Source organism: Papilio polytes, unplaced genomic scaffold (assembly GCF_000836215.1).
Source record: "Papilio polytes unplaced genomic scaffold, Ppol_1.0 DF824146.1, whole genome shotgun sequence".
NCBI classification, from domain to species: Eukaryota; Metazoa; Arthropoda; class Insecta; order Lepidoptera; family Papilionidae; genus Papilio; species Papilio polytes.
Genome location: NW_013525058.1, coordinates 39,638 through 61,430, shown reverse-complemented (window position 1 = coordinate 61,430; position 21,793 = coordinate 39,638). Strand labels below are relative to the sequence as shown.

The window sequence follows — 21,793 nt, the reverse complement described above, 5'->3', positions numbered from 1 at the left end:
GATTAGGGCTAAATGAAGTTAAAGGAATGTTCTACCAAAGTTTTGTCAAATTCTGTCTAGTCAAAGATAAAAGTAGTAAAAGATTTTACGTAATTAATAACAATGATAGAATGTTTGGAAAATGCACACTTTTATTGTGAAATCGTAAATAACGCCATCTGTTGAAATTCCCAAAACTATTTTTATTAACTGGTGAGAGTGACAAGATAAAACTTTATTCTCAAAAGGTTGCTATTTTTTTAATTGTAGGCGTTTTAAAATTTAGAGGAACAAGCATATATAAAAATGTATGTCGGTAGATGGCGCTCACAATCCTAAAGAGGTCTATTATTGAGCGGGCTGCTTTTGAATCTAGGAATAATCGAATCTCGCAATATTTACAACAGTATGAAAAATAACATTTCTATATGCGATAAGTAGATTGGACTAAATGTAAATAAAACTAAGGGTGGAACGTAACAAATTAGTTGAATGCCCAATAAATGTTAATTGCCAAAAATTACTTTTACATTTTTATTATTAGGTATCCCAAAATGGCGTACATTGATCAACAAAATAAATATTTTTAACTACATAATGTTAGACCACCCTTGACTTGAGAATTACGAGCCGATTTAAATTCAACTCGTCGGCTACAAGAAGCCGCGACGAAATCAAGCGAATAATTTTATAATTGTGCGTTTAAATAAAAAGGGGTGAGCAGGATGCCGGATATCGCCTTCCGCGACGACCCTTTGCTTCCGTTCAACGTTTTTTTTACTTGTCGACACTCTTGTTTACTTATTCGGATTATATGATAGCATACATCTTTATATGACTGAGTTATTTTATTGGAACGAAATAATTGTCTTTTTTAAGTTTTAAATTAAATTTCAAAGCTTGTGTCCATATTTATCATATAAAAAATGGTTTAAAGTGCTTTCTGTTTTAAAAAAAAATGAATTTAAATAGGTCCCGATGCGAATTGAAACTGAGTACGTTACGCACTTGAACAGTAGCTTTGAGACACGTCTCCCCAGCCTTATCCTACTCCCGTAGAGTCGGCGCACCGGGTTTTCTTCCTCCAAATAACTCTATCATCCGTCATCTCAGTCACTTCCTTCTTGATCATGTCACCTTTCATACAATCCATCCATCTCTTTCTAGATCTACCTCTACAGGTATATCCCTCCGCATTCATAGCTTTGAGAGTATTCTTACCCAATAAATACATTATTCGAGAAGAAATTTTCTTATATGAGGATGTTTTGTTCGTTTTTTATTCCGTTTTCCGATAAAAAACAGCGAAATATTGTCTTTTTGACCGACTTCCCAAAAGAAGGAGGTCAATTCGTCTGTATGTATTTTTTTTGTTTTCTTTTTTTATATGTTAGCTCTGATCAGTGTTTACGTAATCATCGAATAGTCAAGTTCGGTGTTAGCTAATAGAATTACCACAAGCAGTTAGTTACACAACGTTAAACACGGGGAGCGTGGAAAGTGGCGGGAAATTGCGCGAGGACAATTTCGGCGAGATCTGTGCGCGCATGCGTCGCCGACTACAATAATGTACAGATAGCAAAAATATTAAAAACATAAAAACGAACAACTACAATAAAATAGTTTAATATTTTAACCAGTTATTAAATGAAATTTTCAGTACTGTGTAAAAATAATATTGTTATTTCTTTTATTTGAATAGTATTGAGTGTCATTTGGTAATTTTATTCATAATTAAAAACCATCTAGTAGTTTTACTAATAGGAAAAAAGCGTTTAAAGTACGTAGACGTACGATAATGTCTTTATTAAAATTGGAAAACTTTTATTAAACATACTAGCTTTTCCCATGCGACTTCATCCGCATAAAATTATAATAATATCATTTTATTGTTTACATTTGTCAAATTATCAATTGCAAACGTCAAAATGACATGACATGGTATCAAACCATGGCAACCTTGATTCCTTGATGTTGGCAGCAACTTTTGGATTTTATCCAAAATATTTACCCCGAAGTTTAATGACGTGAAAATGTATAACCAAAAGCGTAAGGTAAGTGTAGGGCTTTTTATTAAAAGAAGAATTATTCAAAAATATGCTGTAATTGCTGACATCTTAGGCAACAAAGAAGTGTGTGTTTACGCTTTATTATAATAGTATAGATAAAATGTACAATATTAAGAATTTAAAAACATATTACACGTTCGTTATCTCAAAACTGAAGAGGTAATTAATTATAAATTCTGCGACTTTAATTGACCTACCCCTACTTTCCTTCCATACAGCCTTCACCTGTACGTGCTATTAGTCAAAACAAAACATTTATTATGACTACAGAATAAGTAAAAAAAAAGTCTATAACTAAGTTCATTATTCATACGATCTTTTTCAATGTAGTATTTATTTATTTACGAGCTTTCGCCCGCGAATCCGTCCGCGTGGAATTAAAAAAGTAGTAGCTCTTCCAGACTATCCTTTAAATCTATGCCAAATTTCATCTAGATCCATTCAGCCGTTTGGGCTACAAACTCTAACAAACATCCATCCATCTAAACTTTCGCATTTATAATATTAGTAAGATATAAGGTAAAAGACCCAGTAATTAGTACTTTCAGATTTGGTGCATAATAGGATATTCGACAACTTAACTTTTGACACCGGACTATCAATTACTGGTACACTTACCTTAGCTGCCCACAAATTCTAATATTATTTGGAATAATAGTGGACATTTACAATATAATAAAAATACACGAAACATTTTGACCAATAATACGAACGTATATATAAACACGTATATGTAAACAACAAACGATTGCACCGGAGGGCATAATATTGTAAACGTAAGGGGGAAAAATGGTACTCACCAGCTCGATGAATTGCGTCACCTCCTGCAGGTGGTGTGTCAGTCAGTGTCAATCGAGTCAAAGTCTGGTTCAGTCAAGTCTATAGGCCCAGCGATACTGCCTGAAGATGTATCAGCAATTTCGAACGCGAAACCGAATTTAGCGACCCCGTTCGCTACCGAAATCGACACGCCTGTTGTGTCGTCGCGTTATCAAAAGAGCAACTCTAATCCGCACAAGTGTTCGCGACCGTTCCGCTTGGCTGCTCGATTCCGACCTTTTCCTCGCACCCCTCTCCGCAGGCCCCGCGCCCGTCCGTAGTGGAGAGGGTTTATTCTTCTACCCGCCCGTGCGAGAAAAATAAAATAAGCGCGCTTACCCGCACTAAACCCGGGGCGCGAAATACAAAATTATGTTCGTATCGAATGTGGCGAACCAGTACGATCTGTACCGAACATATTTCATGAAACCAAAGATTTAACTACCAGTAAAACATCAGTTTTGAAATGCTATTTTTCTATTTGAATATATTAAGAGCGTCAAGGTTCATTGTTCACTGTGTAACCAGAATAAATCGGATTTGGGAAGAACCCTCAACTCTCAGAAATAATGTGGTTTGTAAACATGTCGCAAAGAAAATTATCGTCAATGTGTATTTATTTGAATCTTATAAAGAGTATATCTTATATTTTTGTATGCATTGAAATAACTCAAAAACTACTGAGCCGATTTTAAAAATACTTTCACTATTTAAAAGCTACGTCATCAGTAAGTAACGTGATATTTTTAACTATTTTTTTAATCCCACGCAGACGAAGACGCAAGCAACAGCTAGTAATGTTAAAAAGAGGAAGGATTTGTATTTCATATGTATTGAAATAACTCAAAAACTACTGAGCCGATTTCAAAAATTCTTTCACCATTCAAAAGCTGCTTCATAGCTGTATATAGGTTATTTTTTAATTCCAAGTAGACGAAGTTACGAACAATAGCTAGTTTATACTATTTTAATAAAGCATAAACACACACTTCTTTGTTGCCTAATTACAGGATGTTTTTGAATCATTCTTTATTTAATAAAAAGCCCTAAACTTGCGTCACGCTTTAGGCTATATATTTTCACGCCATTAAACTTGGGGGTAAATATTTTGGATAAATACCCTAATGTGGGAAAGAGACCATAAGTTGCTGCCAACATCAAGGAAGCTAAATTGCCATGCATGGTCATCATGTCATTGATAATTTTGACAAATGTAACCAATAAAACAATATTCATAATTTCATGCGAATGCAGTCGCACGGGAACAGCTAGTATTTTTATAAAGCTGAACATGTGTTTTGCTGGCCGTACATCGTGATGCGCATCAGACCTTAAGTTCAGAGCGCGTGCTCACCGTGAAATTGTCATACTCTTACTTTCTCGTCGCGTTGCACGCGTCCTTCCTTTCGCTTTAATTGCAAAGAATATTATTGTCATTGTCTAGGACGTTACCCCGAAGTGGTATGACTTGTGCGTCATCATAACGATATAGAATAAATTAGTTTACCTCAGGGTAACTTCGTCAATACGACGTTGGCGCAGTTAATCGTAATTTTACCGTTTTTGGACGCATTTTAAGTTTTAGAACCTGTCCCACCACTGACTGGTAGAGGCTCAGATAGCTTAAAAATGACGTCGCTGTCAGATAAGGGAACAAAATCCGATATTTCCATCATATATTTTACATGTTAGATTATTATCAGAAAATATACAATTTGGTGGGACAGAGCCTTATTTTTTCTTTCTCTTTGAAATATATTTTCTACATTCAGCTTATATATATGCAATCGTACCATTTAATATCATTTAATACCTCAAATGCTAAAATGTATTAAATGTTCATCACCTTATGTAGTATTAAAATGGTCCTTTGAGTCGGATTTTAAACAATGTTTCTGAAATATTTTTAAGTGCATTTAACTCACCGGATTACGTATGTAGTATTACTCATGCTTTTCACTAAATGTATTTATTAATTTTAAGCGTTACTTAAGTAATGCTTGTTCGTCTAAAATCAACATTTGAATAATTTTCGTCTAAAAACCCATCTTGCAGATTGTAATAGCTTTAGAAAATAAATCTATTATTATTTAGAGAGCGATCGAAAGTATTAGAAATTGCTATGAGAAATATAAAATGATTTTTAGTTCCGTCTTGTTTTCCACTTTCTTGTTATCCAAAAGAGACGCACATGCGTACAAACACTTAGTACGGGCAGAGGATATATTGACTTGATAGAATGAAGACTTGAATGCGAGCGAACTTTATTTACGCGTTTAAATTATAAGACTTTACTCATTCCCAATGTCAATAATTTCTAACCGGTGTACGGTGTACAATCAAGAGGATTATTCCCAAAGGTCACCAGCTCTGACCCCACGTGTGAATAAAAAGTTTCATCCATCCCATCTTTTAGTCCCACTATCACACAATAAGGTGACAGATGGAACCGTTATTATATAAATTAGGCCAACCGTCCCCTCGTCGCAAAAGGTGGGCTCCGGGCATTGGCCATGGCCGAACTTTTTATTCTCATCTGTCTCCACTTGGGGACAGAGCGGGGTGACGATTGGTCAATCTAGTGCGTGCGGTGTCTAAGTTTCACGCTTATTTTCCCGACTGTAGTCCAAGTGTAAAAAGTACTTACTTGGAGCACAGTGGGCAAAAATTAGCAATTGCAGATGCGTTACCTACCCCTAATCGAAGGAGGAGATGCACATAAAGAGGATATTTCCCCTTCCGCCGTCAAATCCACTTTCCCTTCTCATCCTCCTTAAAAGAAAAGGGTGATAAGAGAAAGGGAATTTTAATTGAGCCTTCGGCACCACACTCATCAGACTGTACGCGGAATTGCTTCCACTTCACGCCTGTTTTCTGTGTGGTTGTAGTATTACACCGGGTGAGCCGGCCCTGCAGTGCGAAGATGTTAAAGCGGGCTCTACCACTGTGAAGCGGTTAGTTACTGTTAGTCTTCTACTTTCATAGAAGATCTATCTATTTTGAATACTAATTGACATTGGTATGAAAGTCTGCGTATCCAACAATCAATGTTTATTGTTTAGATAAAATAAATAAACTATAATTCTAAATGAACGTCTGAATATTGTAAACATGCAAACGACAATTTCCACACATGAAGCGGTTTTTATATTTTCATGAGATATGTGATTTTGTGAAGTGTGTGTTCGGTTTTTTTTTAATTTATCAGGAATTTACTCTAGATATTAAATAAATGTAATTCCTTTTTTTAAAACAAAATATATGTTAGTGATTTTTCAAGGAAAATTCCAATGGGATAATATGATATGAGTGTTTTTTTTTTTACAAAATTTTTTTTTTTTACCTTCATTATCGTAATATACAATTAGTTGCTATATAGTTTGACTATTTATTTATACAATTCAAATATAATTTTACAATTACATTTCACACGCTTTTTTTTCACCTTTAATTTTAAATTCGGTATTTTGTTCAATTACATATCCTTGACTCCTTTATCAGGTTGATTCCCTGTATAAAAGAAGCCAACGTCTTCCCTTACATCGTTTAATAATATCACAAAATTCACAAAAACAAAATAAATTCATTATTTCACCATTATTCCATAATAAATAATAAAAAAATTGGAGTTTACAGTTTAGTGTATATTAAGACCAGTTTAAAAGCTTTATAAAGAAAATATCTTTAATGCCTACGAAAATTAACCGGATTTCATCTGGGAAGATCCAAATGAAGCCACGTCTACCATTTTGGTCCATAAAGATCTAAACGTAACACTATCTCTTTCTAGCGTCCTCGAAATGTACGCGTTAGAAAGAGACAAAAACAATCTCACGCTTGATCGAACATTGTCCGGTTGCGCCTGCTCATCCCCGTACATAAATTATATTTTAAACTTAACGAAAATGTTGTAAATTATTTAATTATTAATAATTTTAAATTAATAAAGGTTTATTCGCAATTGTAATGAGACTTTTAATGTATTTAAAATGTTAATTTTAAGAACAGTTAAATAAAAGTAAAAAATTACAAGACTACTTTTATAGAAAATGACTTGTATTGCTATGGAATAAAGTATATATTTCCATATCAGGAAATTATTGCACTTACCATTTTTATATTTATGGCACTTACGAGAGGTTAAGAGAAGTCATCTGTGGATATAGTGTTTTCTTTTACACTTATGGTGTAGTTTTGATGCCAGACAGAGTTAGGCATATTTTTCTTCGATCTCTTAAGATATTGAATACGCGTGTTGAGTCAACAGGTTTGGTCAGAAGTTGTAAATGTTTGGCGAACTTTTAAGCTCTTGGTATTAAAAAATACCAATACATAATTTTAAATTTAATACAAATCTATGATTTCATATTAATTAAAATAGCATAATTGTCTTTATTTAATGATTTTTCCATAATTACTTCATAATAATATATTAGGATTATTTTTTTTCGTGTTTAATATGTAAACTGTTTCATAAGAATCTTTGTAATAAAAAATTAAGTAAATAGACATATCTTAGTCATAACTTACTCTACTTATTTCAAGTTTCACAGTAGGCCTACAATAACTACTACATTTTCTATATTTTGACATATATTCAATTTCCGCTGGTTATAAGTTTCATCCAATGTAACATGAAGAAGGTTGACGGCGCCTCAATACAACGATGTTGGGAGTAGAGCTGCGCGTGCGCCGACAGTCGGCAGTGTGCGCTCGGCGCGAAACCATCGCGGTACTAATTCAAATTTTCAAATTTCGAACTTTCGAACACTTTATGGATGCGTTCGGAAACTCGCGCTTTTAAAATAAAAAGACTGAAGGACTTGATGTGTGGTGATCCGTGTTTTTTTTTTAAATTTCGATTTCGTGATTTTAATATTGTGTTAATATTAAGTTTGTGACAAGTTGCGGTTAAAGTTCAGTAGACGCGTTCACCTCTGGTTGTACTTGTATTTAAAAGGATTTACTTTGACGTACCTGGTTTGTGACACAGACGATTAATAAAAAAAATACTTCACTACAAATAATCATATGGGTAATTATAATTGTTATTTACATAGTTTAGTTGGTTATACGTAAAATGTACGGAATATCATCTATTAAAAATAGTCTAACTAAACCTTTTCTTAACCTATTAAGGAAGTTTGTCTTCACGTGAATTAATAAAAAAACAAACGTCAACAGTCGAAAAACTGTCAACTTTGGCAATTGTTTTTTTTTTAGCCCTTAATCTTTTTTTAAACAGACGATTTCATTGTTTAAATATCGAACAAATAAACTAAAATTTCAGCGTTCCCGAGTTATAAATTAATTCAACCTATTAACCTTTATTTAAATATGTATTGAACACATGATATGGTTGAGTAAACTCGACTAGGGTGTCCATTTTTAATTATTTTATTAGATATATGTACTAGCTTTTGTCTACGCGAAATTAAAAAAAACATAATACTAAATAATAAATGCGAAATTTTACATGGATGGAAGGATGGATGTTTGTTAGAGTTTGTACTCTAAACGGCTGAACGAATTTCGATGAAATTTGTTATAGGTATAGAGGATAGTCTGGAAGAACTCTAGGTTATTTTTTTAATTTCACGCGGACGGAGTCGCGGCCGAAAGCTAGCTATATATGTGTTCTTCCAGACTATGTTCTACTTCTGTGATAACGAGATCCTTTAAGCCGTTTCAGAGATGGGTAACAAACTATTCAATCAAAGTGATCAATACAATTTTACCGTCTTATCAAGAGATTTTTAAAAGGTTATTTTTAAAATAAAACTAAGGCCTTTTTTCGCAACTCTATTGTTTTCGGATTAAATGTCTATATATACTAATATTATAAAGAGGAAAACTTTGTTTGATTGTTAAATAAATCAAAAACTACTGGCCGATTTGAAAAATTCTTTCACCATTAAAGCTGTCAGTGAGTAAGTTAGGCCATATTTTTTATTATTTTTTTAATTATAGGCGGATAGAGTCGCGGGCGAAACTATTTAAAGTGTTTAAATTTATCTTATTTTGATATCCAAATAAAGGTTAAAATAAAAATTGAATAAACATATTTTTAATTTAATAATTCTTATATTAAGATTTTAAATTAAAAGGTTTTCATAATTATAAATTTTTAATTTGAAAGAAATAAAAATAAACTTTTATCCTGAGAATATTTTGATAACAATGAACGTATTTTTAATTTATAACCGTACCGTAAATAAATAATTTTTAATGAGTAACCCTGGCTTATTTGAATTTAATAAACTTAAATACATATAAGATCGTAGGAATCAAACTGAGACTAAACAGTTCTGCGATAATTTAGACAAGGTGTACACAAGCTCTAAGTGGTAGACACACAACAGTGGTAGAGCCCGCTTTAACATCTTCGCACGAATGGGTCGGCTCGCCCGTTGCAATACCACGACCGCACAGAATACAGGCGTGAAATGGAAGCAATTTCGCATTTCGTCTGATGAGTGTGGTGCCGGAGGCCCAATTTTAGTCCCTTTCCCGTCCCACCTTTTTCTTTAAGAGAAGGATGAATGGAAAATGAGATTTGACGGTGGAGGAGACGCATAAGAAGGGGAAATATCCTCTTTATGTGCGTCTCCTCCCCCGTCGTATAAGGGTAGGCAACGCATCTGCAATTGCGGATGTCTATGGGCAGCGGTCGCTTCGCCATTTTGGTGGATTCTAGTGGCCGCTTGCTCGTTTGCCACCTTATGTTATAAAAAAAGGGTAAAAGCTGGTAAATACAACCTCTTTAGATTGAAATTAAACGTATTGGTAATGACTACGACAATAAAGTTGCTTATTTCAGGCACTATTTAATGCTTAATTTTAATAACATATTGATTTTCTTAGCAATCCTATTAGAATTATGTTTACAGTTGTATTTTACTACTATTTATGTGTAAACTAGGTTTAGCACGCAACTCCTTTCGCGCGGAATTAAAAAAATCAAAAATAAGTATCTCATGTGTACTATCAGACTATGTTCTGCATCTGTGCCTAATTTCATAGGTCTATTGAGCCGTTCCGGAGATTATTTCTAACATCTATCCATACAAATTTTCAAGTTTATTTAGTAAGATATTATTTGCGATTTGATGGCTACTTAAATCCATTGAATAAGTACCTTTGTAAAGTTAACTACAAAGAAAATGATTTTCTACTGACAAAGTTCTAAATTTTATTACCCGCTTGTTGTATTTGTCTAATACATATAAAAATCTCTCGTATGTTTGTCTATCACTAACTCTGACTATCCTAAATTGTGTAACTTGGTCTAAAAGATACTTGGAATGGTTTTACCTTTAATAATTGATTTTACGACTTGTGTGTTATAAGTGTTTAAATCCGTTGGGTATATCTAAGTTTACATTGTCGAATTACTTGTATCGAAACATTTCGTCATCCCACACATTTGCTTTAAAAAACAAAATAACATGTAAATACAAGTTTCATTGCAATGGAGTTTCGTGAAATACAGTTTCGTGCGTAAATTATTTTGGAAAAACCATTATAATTTTTTATTTCATTTGACATTTTCCTTAAGTTAATTTTTTCTCTGTAAAGTTACATACCTACAGTTTATTGACACCTGACAATTTTGTTTCACTAGCTGACAGTCATAATTTCGCCAACACACGTACGATTTAGCTGTTTATTCTGAATGTTCACTGTAGGTGTCTAACTAGCTTTACAATCAAGATACGTTTGCGGTCTAAAGGTTCTATTAAGAAGACATGTGTTTTAAAACAAAATACTGTCACTGTTTTATTTCTAATTAGCCGTTGCCCGCGACTTCGTCCACGAAATATTAAGACAAAAAAGTAGCTTATATGCAAATCTACGCCCGCTACCCTTAAGTGAATGGCTGGTCGAAATCGGCCAAGCCGTTGCGGAGTTTACACACACACAGACAGACAAAAATATTTTAAATGTGATTTTGGTTGCCGATACTGCGGGGAGATTCCCGAAATCTGAATTTTCTTTCGACATTTCAAACAGACTCTCCAATTTTATTATATGTAGAGAAAACATCGATAGAAAAGATATTATTTTTCTCTAAATGTTACGATAGTGGAAATGTTCATTTGTTTTTCTTTGGTATATCTACAGGCTGTTACATTTTCATAATTACGTAAATAGTTTTTATATGTTTATGTAGATATGACGTCTTAATAATAACCATTATTGTTTTAAAAACACAAATAATTCGAAGTTTCAACATCATTGTGTTAGTACGTCATTCTAATAAACATTTTTAAAATTCGTTATGTTTACATTCTGAACTTGAATTTACTTGATTTAAATATTTACATTTATTGAATACTAGCTTTCGCCCGCGACTCCGTTAGCATTAATTAAAAAAAAACAAAAGTGAGTATCCAGACTATCCTCAACATCTTAACCAAATTTCATCGAAACCTGTTCAGCTGTTTAGGCTACAAACTCTAACAAACATCCATCTAAACTTACGTATTTATAATATAAGTAAGATAGCTAGTAACTATTGCTGACCGAAAAATCTAAAATGTATGGAACCGACAATAACATTCGATAAGTCACGGATTCATGCTTATACGTTTGGACACATTTTGTCGATTTTACTAACCCTAGTTAAAAGTCGTTTTGTCTAGGAGGTTCTAGAGAGATCAAAGTATTGTGCTCATGGCTCATCATCATCATCTCCCCGGCCTTATCCTACCCCACTAGGGTCGGCGCACCGGGTTTTCGTCCTTCAAAGCACTCTATCATCTCAGTCATCACTCCCTTCTTGATAATGCAGCTTTCACGCATCTAGGTCATCTCTTTCTAGGTCTACCTCTACCGGTGTACCCCTCATGGCTTTTAATTAAAATGTCGCAGATAATATAATCGTAATGTTGCCAGCATGAAACCATAACACTTAGTTGTAATTCAGCAACACACATTGAGCGGGTCTCCCACGACACGGATGTTTTTTAATGAACGCCTCGCAATAACCAAAACACTCGAATGTTTTTATTACTGGATATAAGTGAGGGTTGTATTTTTAAATATATGACCACATAGTGTCCGTTTCACACCTGCCGAACGATCGGGTTAGGGTAATCTAAATATACTAAAGATATCCGAATGACATTAAGTCTTCTTGTCCTTATTCCACTCATGAGGGCCACATCCTCCGTCTCAACCTTCATTCCCTTTATAACGATGTCTCCTTTTAATCCCTTCGTCTTTTCCTAGGCCTACCTCTACCAGTACTCCTTCTATACTAATATTATAAAGAAAAAAAATAGTAATTTTGTATGTATTCGATCCACGTAAAAACTACTGGGCCGATTTTAAAAATTCTTTCACTGTTACAAAGGTAATTTATCTCTGACTAACATAGGCTATGTTTTTAATTTCACGTCAATGAAGTCGCAAGCTATAGCTATATTCATTAAGGTACTGTCAAAATTTTCTAAAAGTATAGTCAAAAGTCCTTAAAACTTTTAGGGTTATTGTCATACATTCTCAAAGTCGCAAACGACAGTAATCATGTCCTTCGATAATCAAAATCGGCAACGTCTGTCATTGTTTGGGACAGCCTTAGCCGCGAAACTATTGCCTAATGTGTTATGTAACGGTTACTAATAGAGAGAACATTTAGGCGTTACTATAGGCTGTCATATTTCGTCAGTGTTGCCATATTAAGATAAGGTGTTTAAAAATATTGACTCTTATAAACATAACGATATATATCACAAATTATCCTTTTTATTTTAGAATATTGGTAGCTTGTTACTTATTGTCTAGTGTTGGATATAAACATTTTCCCATGATTTCCACAGTTGCCGTCTTCCGCCATTCGTGTCCAACGACTTCCCGCCATATCACGTCGGTCTACCTGGAGTTACGATATCTCACGCACCTTGTCCCTATGCGTCGCCTCTATTCTAGGACTTTTCTTTCATTGTCGTAATCAACAGAAGTCGAATGCAGAGAACCACGACCGCAAAATTAGTTATGTACCCTTACCCTGTAGGCTGCTAGTGCGTAGAGATAGGTTTTTAATTTACTTTCTACAAAACAAATGACGTAATATCTTTTGTTACCAAAATAGGTATGCGCAAAGCAGAGTAAAGCTAGGTGTTTGTTAATAGTTAATTTTAAAGTATTGATGCATGCTGTTACATTAATACTTGTAATGGCAGAAAGAAAATCTTTTTTTTTCAAAATCGTGATGGAATAAGACTTATTTGCCGACCGTACCAACTTAACGCACTTAATGTTAAATTGACACGTTCTTGTGACGTCACGTTGATCGTAAAACGAGATTTATAGTTATAGTAAAGTTAATGAATTATTGGGCGGTTTTCCTTCAAGTTTTATAGTCTGTGGTTTGAAAATTATAGATTCGATGTTAGATATTGTGAAGGGCACTTGTGCTATTTTTGCTTATGGTAAATTTTACGCTGCTTTTATAGGAATGGATGCAATCACGTTGAAAATGTGCTATTTGAAATCGCAGATTTGTATTTGTATTTTGAAATGGTTTTATAGTTTAAATAGTAACAATTACTAGATATAGGAACCAAGTCATCCATAAATATGTGTGATTTGAACCATCTACACTCACGTAGATATTAAAAGATATTTCAAAGGAACATTCGTGATGTCCAAAAAAGATGTGTACAATAGAATAAAATCATACTAATAATATAAATGCGAAAGTTTAGATGGATGGATGTTTGTTAGAGTTTGTAGTCTAAACAGTTGAACAGATTTCCATGAATTTTTATATAGATGTAGAGGATGGTCTGGAAAAACACATAGGCTATTCACTTATGTTTGTGTTAATTCTACACGGACGGAGTCGCGGGCTAAAGCTAGTAGAATCATATGTTCAATAAAAGAATCTGTGGTACTGCGACACGTCATTCCCAGACACCCTGTAAAGTAGCTTTGAAACCTAATAATAAACACGCTATAGCTACTTTTGTAATATGCTTGATATTAAAGACGTAATCGCTCAATCTTAAGAACCCACACTGTTTACGGTATCGACTTTTGTGTGACAGTAAAATCTTACTAATATTATAAATGCGAAAGTTTAGATGGATGGATGGATGTTTGTTAGAGTTTGTAGCCTAAACGACTGAACGGATCTCGATGAAATTTGGCATAGACGTAGAGGATACTCTTTGAAGAACACATAGGCTACTCCCTTGTGTTTTTTTATTTCCACGCGGACGGAGCCGCGCGCAAAAGCTAGTCTGTAATAAGTGGAGGTGTGACATTGCAAACTTTTTTTAAAGGTACTATAGGTAGATATTAACCTGTAGACTTCATAAAAGTCTTTTTCTTTCTCTAAAAAGATTTTTTTCTATGTTAGAGGAATAAAATTTGGCAAAACCATTTAGTAGACAATTACGGGTAGATTAGTAATTTATTTTATAGCAATAATAGTATTAGTATACAAGGTTATTAGGTTTTTATTTTTCAATCGATACATGGTTTAACATTAAGTTTTATTTTGAACGCTACTATATTTTTTGTTGAGGAATTAGTGGCGCGCTTGTAGCAGTGCGCAGGCGCGGCGACGCGTCGCAGTGCCGCCAACATTGACAGCTGTCAATCAGATTCAATATGGCCGCCGGCCGGTTCCCGCCGAGGCCCGTATCTCGCATCTGATGCGGCCAGACCACTACCAGATATGTTAGATTAGGACGGATGAAATCATAACAAGTTTTAGAGAATGGATCGACGAACCGAAATGTCCAATTAATTGATTACATTGATGGAAAATTGTTATGGAAATGATAACTTAAGGTCACATCGAGGCGCTCAGAGATGGGTAATTGTTACTTATGCATTCCCTTAGTGTAGCATGCTTACTATCGGCAAATCGGTAAATAGTCGTCCTTAGTTAACCAAGTCGTTAAAAGGTCTAACCATAGTATGTATATTATCTACCTTTGTATTAAAAATTTACACTAATACCTCTGTTAATGATCAACGACTCTGGGTGGGTAAATCTATACATATAATAAAATTGCAGTGTCTGTTATATCAAAAGGAAATTTCCACATTTCGAGAAGATAATGTATTTGCGATGCTGATAACGAAGATCGTATTTAAAAAAAATTGTCCGTCTCTCTATCTGTCCGCAAGCCGCATTAGTTTCGTGTAATGTCCGAAATGTCTGGGCCGATTTTGACCGGACTTTAACTAAAGGGTGGCTGACATAGACGGGCATATTATAGGCTACTTAATATTGCTTAGAGAAAGTCGCGGGCAATAGTAAGTCTACACTAAAAGTAGAAGACTTTATTGACCAATTAACTGCTATAAAACTCGTCATTCTGAACTTATGAAATCTAACCCCTTAAAAGCAAAGATGACGTTAAAAACAGATAATAATAACGCTTTGACAACGATTTTAAATGAACAATGGTTTGATGACTCAATAATTTAATGGTTATATCATAACAATATGAATAATCGAAAGAAATGGGGATTGATGTCCTCTTAGGATTTAAATCTAGTTGATTGGTGAACTGTTTACGAAGGTGGAAGCATAAACAATTCTGGGTAATTTAAAAAATCAGTGAAATTATGTTCGGATATTTATTGGCAAGTATTTAAGTCTATAGACTACAAAACTATCTTTTTATTTGTCTAATTTCTTTATCGGATTTATTGAAATGTCATGTGATTTTGAACTCCGTAAATACTTGTCAATTTTAAGTAGCGTTTGACTGTTTTTTTTTTAATATTACTAGTCATAGTGTTTTTATATGGCTTTGTTTTTTTTTTAACCAGCCTTTATATCTGTATACAGTATGTGTTTATTTAATGCATAGTGTGTTTTTTTCTAGATAATGAATGTAAAAGTGTAGATCTAGATATTTAATCCTGAAAGTTTAATATTATTTTGGCATTTGTTTAAAATTCTGATGCAAATAAATTAAATTATTATGCTGATAATTTCGTGTAATTGGTCTACAAGTAATCGTAAAACTTATTGATGCTTTTTGGTGAACTCCTTATATGTAGCTGTTGCTTTTTGCTCACCAATCAGGATTGCTTTTCCCCAAAAGGCGTCTCTCTTTTGATACGTGACAGCTGTATCATTTTAAAAATATTAAAGTTCTTGTGAAGTATTCGGAAAAACGTCGGTGTGTCGACAGCGTTGATGGCTCAGTGGTTTAAGGACTTGACTTGTACAGATCTCGTGTTCGAATACTGCCGTACCAATAAGATTTTCGATTTTTCAAATGTACATAATTTACCCGACGTTCTTACGGCGAAGGAAAACATAGTGATGCTTGCACATATCGGCGAAGAAATTCAAAGATATGTGTGAAATCAACCAACTTGCAGTGGGCCAGCGTGGTTGACTATGGCCTATCCACCCCTTAGTTAGGATAAGCTTCGAGCCCCTCATTGAAGGTCCAGTTGATATCGGAGATTACCCGGAATAAACGCGGCTTACGGACAGACATTATTTTCTTTTGATGTCACATACAGACACTCTAATTTTATTATACGTAGATGCATATAGCTAGTTTGAAAATATGAGTCTCCATTTATATAGACATCTGTCTTTTTAACGTAATTCTTGACATGAAACCTCTTTTTAGTCCATTCATCCAGCTATACCTGGACTAAGTCCCACTTAGTCATTACTGTGATATAAGTATACATTTAAATCTTACATAAGTGAGAATTGATCCTGTCTAGTTTCTCATACCATACCTTAGGTGACTGTTATACGCAATATTATTAAACATGGGGCCGTGAAGGGCGACGCTCAGAAATACCAAGTTATTTCACATGCTGCTTAGATTCCAAAGATTACACATATCTAACTTATATTGTAAACGCGAAATTTTAGATGGATGGATGGATGTTTGTTAGAGTTTGTAGCCTAAACTGCTGAACGGATCTCGATGAAATTTGACATAGATATTAGCATAGTCTGGAATAACACAAGGCTACTCATAATTTTTATTCCACGCGAGTCGCGGGCGAAAGATTGGTTGCGGGAATATAGGCAAGTTTTTTTTATTATGCGTTTACACGATCTCTAGTAAAAGCTTGATCATATATAGATACAAATATCTTAACATTATCATATATTAGCTGTTCCTATGCGATTTCATCCGCATAAAATTATTAAAATTTCATTACATTGTTCACATTTGTCAAATTATCAATTGCAAATGTCAAAATGATATGACATGACAAACCTTGGCAGTCTTGCTTCCTTGATGTTGGCAGCAACTTATGGTATTCTTCCCACATTAGGGTTTTTATCTAAAATATTTACCCCTAAGTTTAACGGCGTAAAAATATATACCCTAAAGCGTGACGTAAGTGTAGGGCTTTTTATTAAATAAAGAGTTATTCGAAAATATGCTGTAATTGCTGACATCTAAGGCAACAAAGAAGTGTGTGTTTACGTTTTATTATAATAGTATAGACAAGTCTTGAAGTTCCATTGCTTTTCCATACACGGTAGCATAAGTTTCTTGTACGTTTTTATTTTCTTAGCTTTATTAATTTAAATTACCGACGAACATATGTACAAGAGAACATTAAAATTAATAAGTTGACGCGAGTACGTATATTTATACAGTTACGATAGCATTTTTGTGTTTTTTTTATAAGTTTAAGTACTGTTAAATTATCATTGGCCAGTAACTCCGCGAGGTGTAAAGAGGTTTCTATGTACGTGACATCATTAAAATATTTATGAAGTCCCTTTAATGTTTTACAGTAGGATGTACTTTTTTATTTATTAACCGTTAAGTCGTTATGCCTGTTAATAATATTGATTTTTTAGTTCTTTATCTTATTTCGATGTTTTTTTTTTAAATTCAAACTGAGAAGTTACTGAATTGTGACTATTTTATTTTACGTTTATAAGAAAATTTCAGGAATTTATTTTGGAAACTTATTAACTGATTTGTTTGGAAATTCATGAACAAGATTAACTAAAAAAACTATTGCACCATTTAAAAATTACGTTTTTTTAATTCCATGCAGACAAAATTGCGAGCAACAGCTAGTAATAAATAATATTCTACGTCATTAAATATTTTACGCAGCATAAAGTGAAGACAAATACCAATTTACAATAGTTGCAGATTCTAACCTCAAAATTTGAGAATTCCACAATTAAATGTTATGTTGTAATCAAGGTTGCATGAGACTTTTCGGACACTTTTTATAGTTCCCAATTCCTTTTATAATTATAAAGTCAATACATTTACACCATCCCGATGGCCAGCATTCCAGTACATTTGTGTTTTCAACTAACTTCATACATCATTCATATATTTTATTCAAGGAATTGTCACCGTTATCAAAAGAAGTCTTAAGTCATATAAAAATTTTGATGTAACTCTATTGAACATAATTATGGCATTTATTTTATGGATTATTAGCTTTCGTACATGACAATGTCCTCATAAAAAAAAAAAAACAAAATTAAGAAGCCTATGTTTTCTTACGGACTATCTTCTACATATATGTCAAATTTCATTGAGATGTGTTCAGTAGTTTAGGGTACAAACTCTAACAATCATCCATCCGTCTTAATTTTCGCATTATTAGTAAGACTAGCTGTTGCTCGCGACTTCACCCGCGTGAAATTAAAAAATAATAGAAACATTTTTAAAATCGACCCAGTAGTTTTTCAGTTATTTTAATACATACAAAAATACAAATCTTTCCTCTGTATAATATAAGTATAAATAAGTTACCCCGTTCCGTTACCTTGTACAAAATACACGACTAATTTAAAATGTAAATAATTATTTTATAACATGACGTTCTTTTTTTTTCAGAAATGAAACAAGGAGGAAAATTAGTGGTGTGACGTACATAATGTGTGGCGACGATTTGACGCATTCCCAACGGACTTTGACGGACTAGTGTTGTACCGCGGTGTGTCGATAGTCGATAGTGAAGGCCAACACGAATGAACACCCTCATGCTGACGACTGGAACGGTGGAAGATCAGCCGTGCGTTGATACCAATATGTCTTTTACGTCATACAAGTGAGTACTTTTTTAATCGTTAATTTGTTAAGGTATTTTTTTTTCGGGAAAATATAAACAGATTCAGAATGACGCTGGAAAAATAATAAGAATATTGGAGGTTTAAAAGCTATTACTTTTTGTTTATCTGAAGCTTTTATTGTAATTTCGGTAGATTAAGAGAACAAACAGTCGAATTGAGTACCTCCTTCTTTTAGGAAGTCAGTCAAAAAAGGCCTTTTAAAAATCGATTTTCGATTATTTACTTTGCAAACTTCTATGAAACTCTACATCTCTGGAAATACCCAAAAATGATCATATTTTTCTTCATTGACGTTAAAGTTTTTATTAATATATTTTTCGTCATGTCCGTTAATGGAGGGTAGTCATAAAAACTTCATAACCATAACGTGGAGATGTCACTGACACTTGTAGGATAAAGTCATTTAATCGAAACACGACAAAGAAGTTTTGGCCAATCGCGGACAGAATTCAAAATGGCGAGATTACTTATACTTGGAAATGGCGGCAAGTTTTCGTTGCATCATTAACAGCATTACGCGCATTAATTAATTTTTTGCCGACTGTACCAAAGAGACAACTGATATACTCAGAGTCCTAAAGTGTGCTCAGTGGGGATTAAGTAGGGAGATCTCTATAAAGAACTGCTTAAGGGATTTTCTAATGAAAATCGGCGTAGAATATTGTTCAGTATAGTGAGTATTGGCGTTAGCCCATATGCGTTACCACCGAGAAGCTTACCCTAGTTAGGAGTAATCAGACCTTAGTCAACCAAGTGCGGGTTGGTTGACTTCACACATATCTTTGAGTTCTTCCCAGATGTGCATATGAAACATAGGTGATTTAAAATATTATGTTTGTATATTTAATTTCATAACCTATAAAGTAAATACAGCAATTACTGAACGCAAAAAGCCGTCGAGCAATGAATTCGTCAGGCGGTTACAGTCCTCAATCGGGCACCTTTCATTTAAAAAAAAGTACCATACGCCATTTCATGTCAATTTTTGAATTATTCATCGTGCGAATGCTCGGGCGCATCGATTGATGCAAGCAAAAAGCGCGCGCTCTGGCTAATCTTCGCCCTTCTTCGGCCCGCGTCGGATCACTTCGGGCCCAGTGTTGCCAACCGATGCGTTTATTATTCAACTCATTTTTTGTAATCACGCTGAGCAAGGACATAACCGGGAATGCATTTATTTGATAAATGATATTTTTTTTTATCTTTCCGCCACAAAAATCAACGAACGCTTTGAAAGTTTTTGACATAATTTTTCGCTGTCAATATTAAATGCCTTTTGTTGGTTATGTCAGTCCACGCGGTGTTTAGAAAAAAACGTATCGTGTCAGATAATCCGCGGCATCTACACGTTCCGAGAAACAGACCGATGTCTCGTGTAATTTTTCTAATTCCTAGATTGATTAAGTAGGAATGACTACGACAAAAATTGTTTTTTGTCTCGTAATTTTTTAAGTCTATATGAACTGATGTGTAGAAGCATTTTCTAATGGTCTGTTTTATACTGTTAGTCTCATAGAATAGTTTTTTGTTGTTAACTCTTAGCTAAGCGATGTTAGAACCGTTGGTAATTAATTTGATACTAAATTCACTGCCATCGGCCGTCAAGCCAATTACAAGTAACATCATGATGCTTCGGGTGCAGAAAAAATATAGTATTCGAATTTCCGAGCGTTCATCCCCCGCGCCCGCACGTCCGCCGCGCCTCGCTGCCGCGTCTCGACTGTACGTGATTGGTTTATTAATTAGGCGAATCATCGTCGGGTTCCATTTTTAAAAATAGGCGGGATTCTTGCGGTGCGACTTTTCTTTTTAATTTTGGCCGGCGTTGAACGCAATTAGAGTTGCCAGTAAAGTTTTTGTAATAATTCTGGCTGTGACGATAAAAGTTACTTAAAATTCTGTTTAACATGCCTAATTAACAAGGTAATCGTGGACATTTTTTGATTTATTGAACGTACCTAATTACAATTTCATATCAATGCCTAATATGTCCGTCAGGTATAGTCAACATTTTAAATGAGACTTCAATGTCATATGTGTTTTTTTGTAACATTGGTGTCGGCTTTAAGTCACGTTTTAAAAAGGAAGTGGAATACCTAAGCCGTGTTTTTTTTAATTTACGGTTACTTTTCGGAACTAAACACGTTAAGTATAGAACGGTGACCGTCGGTTGCATTTTTAGAAGGCGACCGGCTGAGGTCAGTAAAATAACATAAAAAGATTTCGCCCGGTCCGCCCTAAAGTTATGTCTCGTGGTGGATACCGTTAGGATGCCTTCCACGCTCGATATCAGATAAAAAACGATGAAAACTATTCCAATTGCCAGTATTCGGAATCCGTTTTGTCTGCTATACTATTTTGCGAGACCATACTTTGATTCGAGAGATCCCTGATAGTTATGTGACAATCTATTTTTTTTTCTTGACGAAGACAATCTTTTCTTCGGACGTGTATTTATAAAAGTACTACTATATCCTTCTGTAGTTTACTGAACTGATTTTGACTACTGAGGTGTTTTTTTTTCTTAATTGTCCTAAGGGTGATAGAAGATCTAGTTAAGGTTGCAGGAGTTCAGTGATTTCTGCTAAGAAAAAGAATTTCTGACGAAGATTTGGTCTCAGGATAATAAATTTTACTAAATTAACGGTTTATTCAATAAAAAAAATCAAATGATATCTAATTGACACTACAACTCTGTCTACACTGATATTAATTGAAAGCGTGAAGTTACGTACAAAAGTATAAACATTGGGGCCCGAGCGCAAGTGAAAACCATTTCGCCGTCCCGACAAGCCGACTGACCGCTAAGTAAGACCATCACATAAATTCTTCAGCGGCCTAAACAAAAATAACACAAAAA

General features: G+C 34.1%; 1 protein-coding gene across 1 annotated transcript in view; it reads left to right on the top strand.

Moving 5' to 3' along the window:
- Positions 1–7,564: 7,564 nt before the first annotated feature.
- The window catches only part of LOC106111705 (transcription factor egl-13), a gene marked incomplete at its 3' end in the record, with an annotated part of 28,805 nt that continues 14,576 nt past the window's right edge, over positions 7,565–21,793 (top strand). Inside the window, exons 1-2 of the mRNA XM_013293849.1 lie at positions 7,565–7,902; positions 18,698–18,911. Coding sequence (XP_013149303.1) covers positions 18,832–18,911 — 80 coding nt within the window. The remainder of the gene's footprint in view (positions 7,903–18,697; positions 18,912–21,793) is intronic.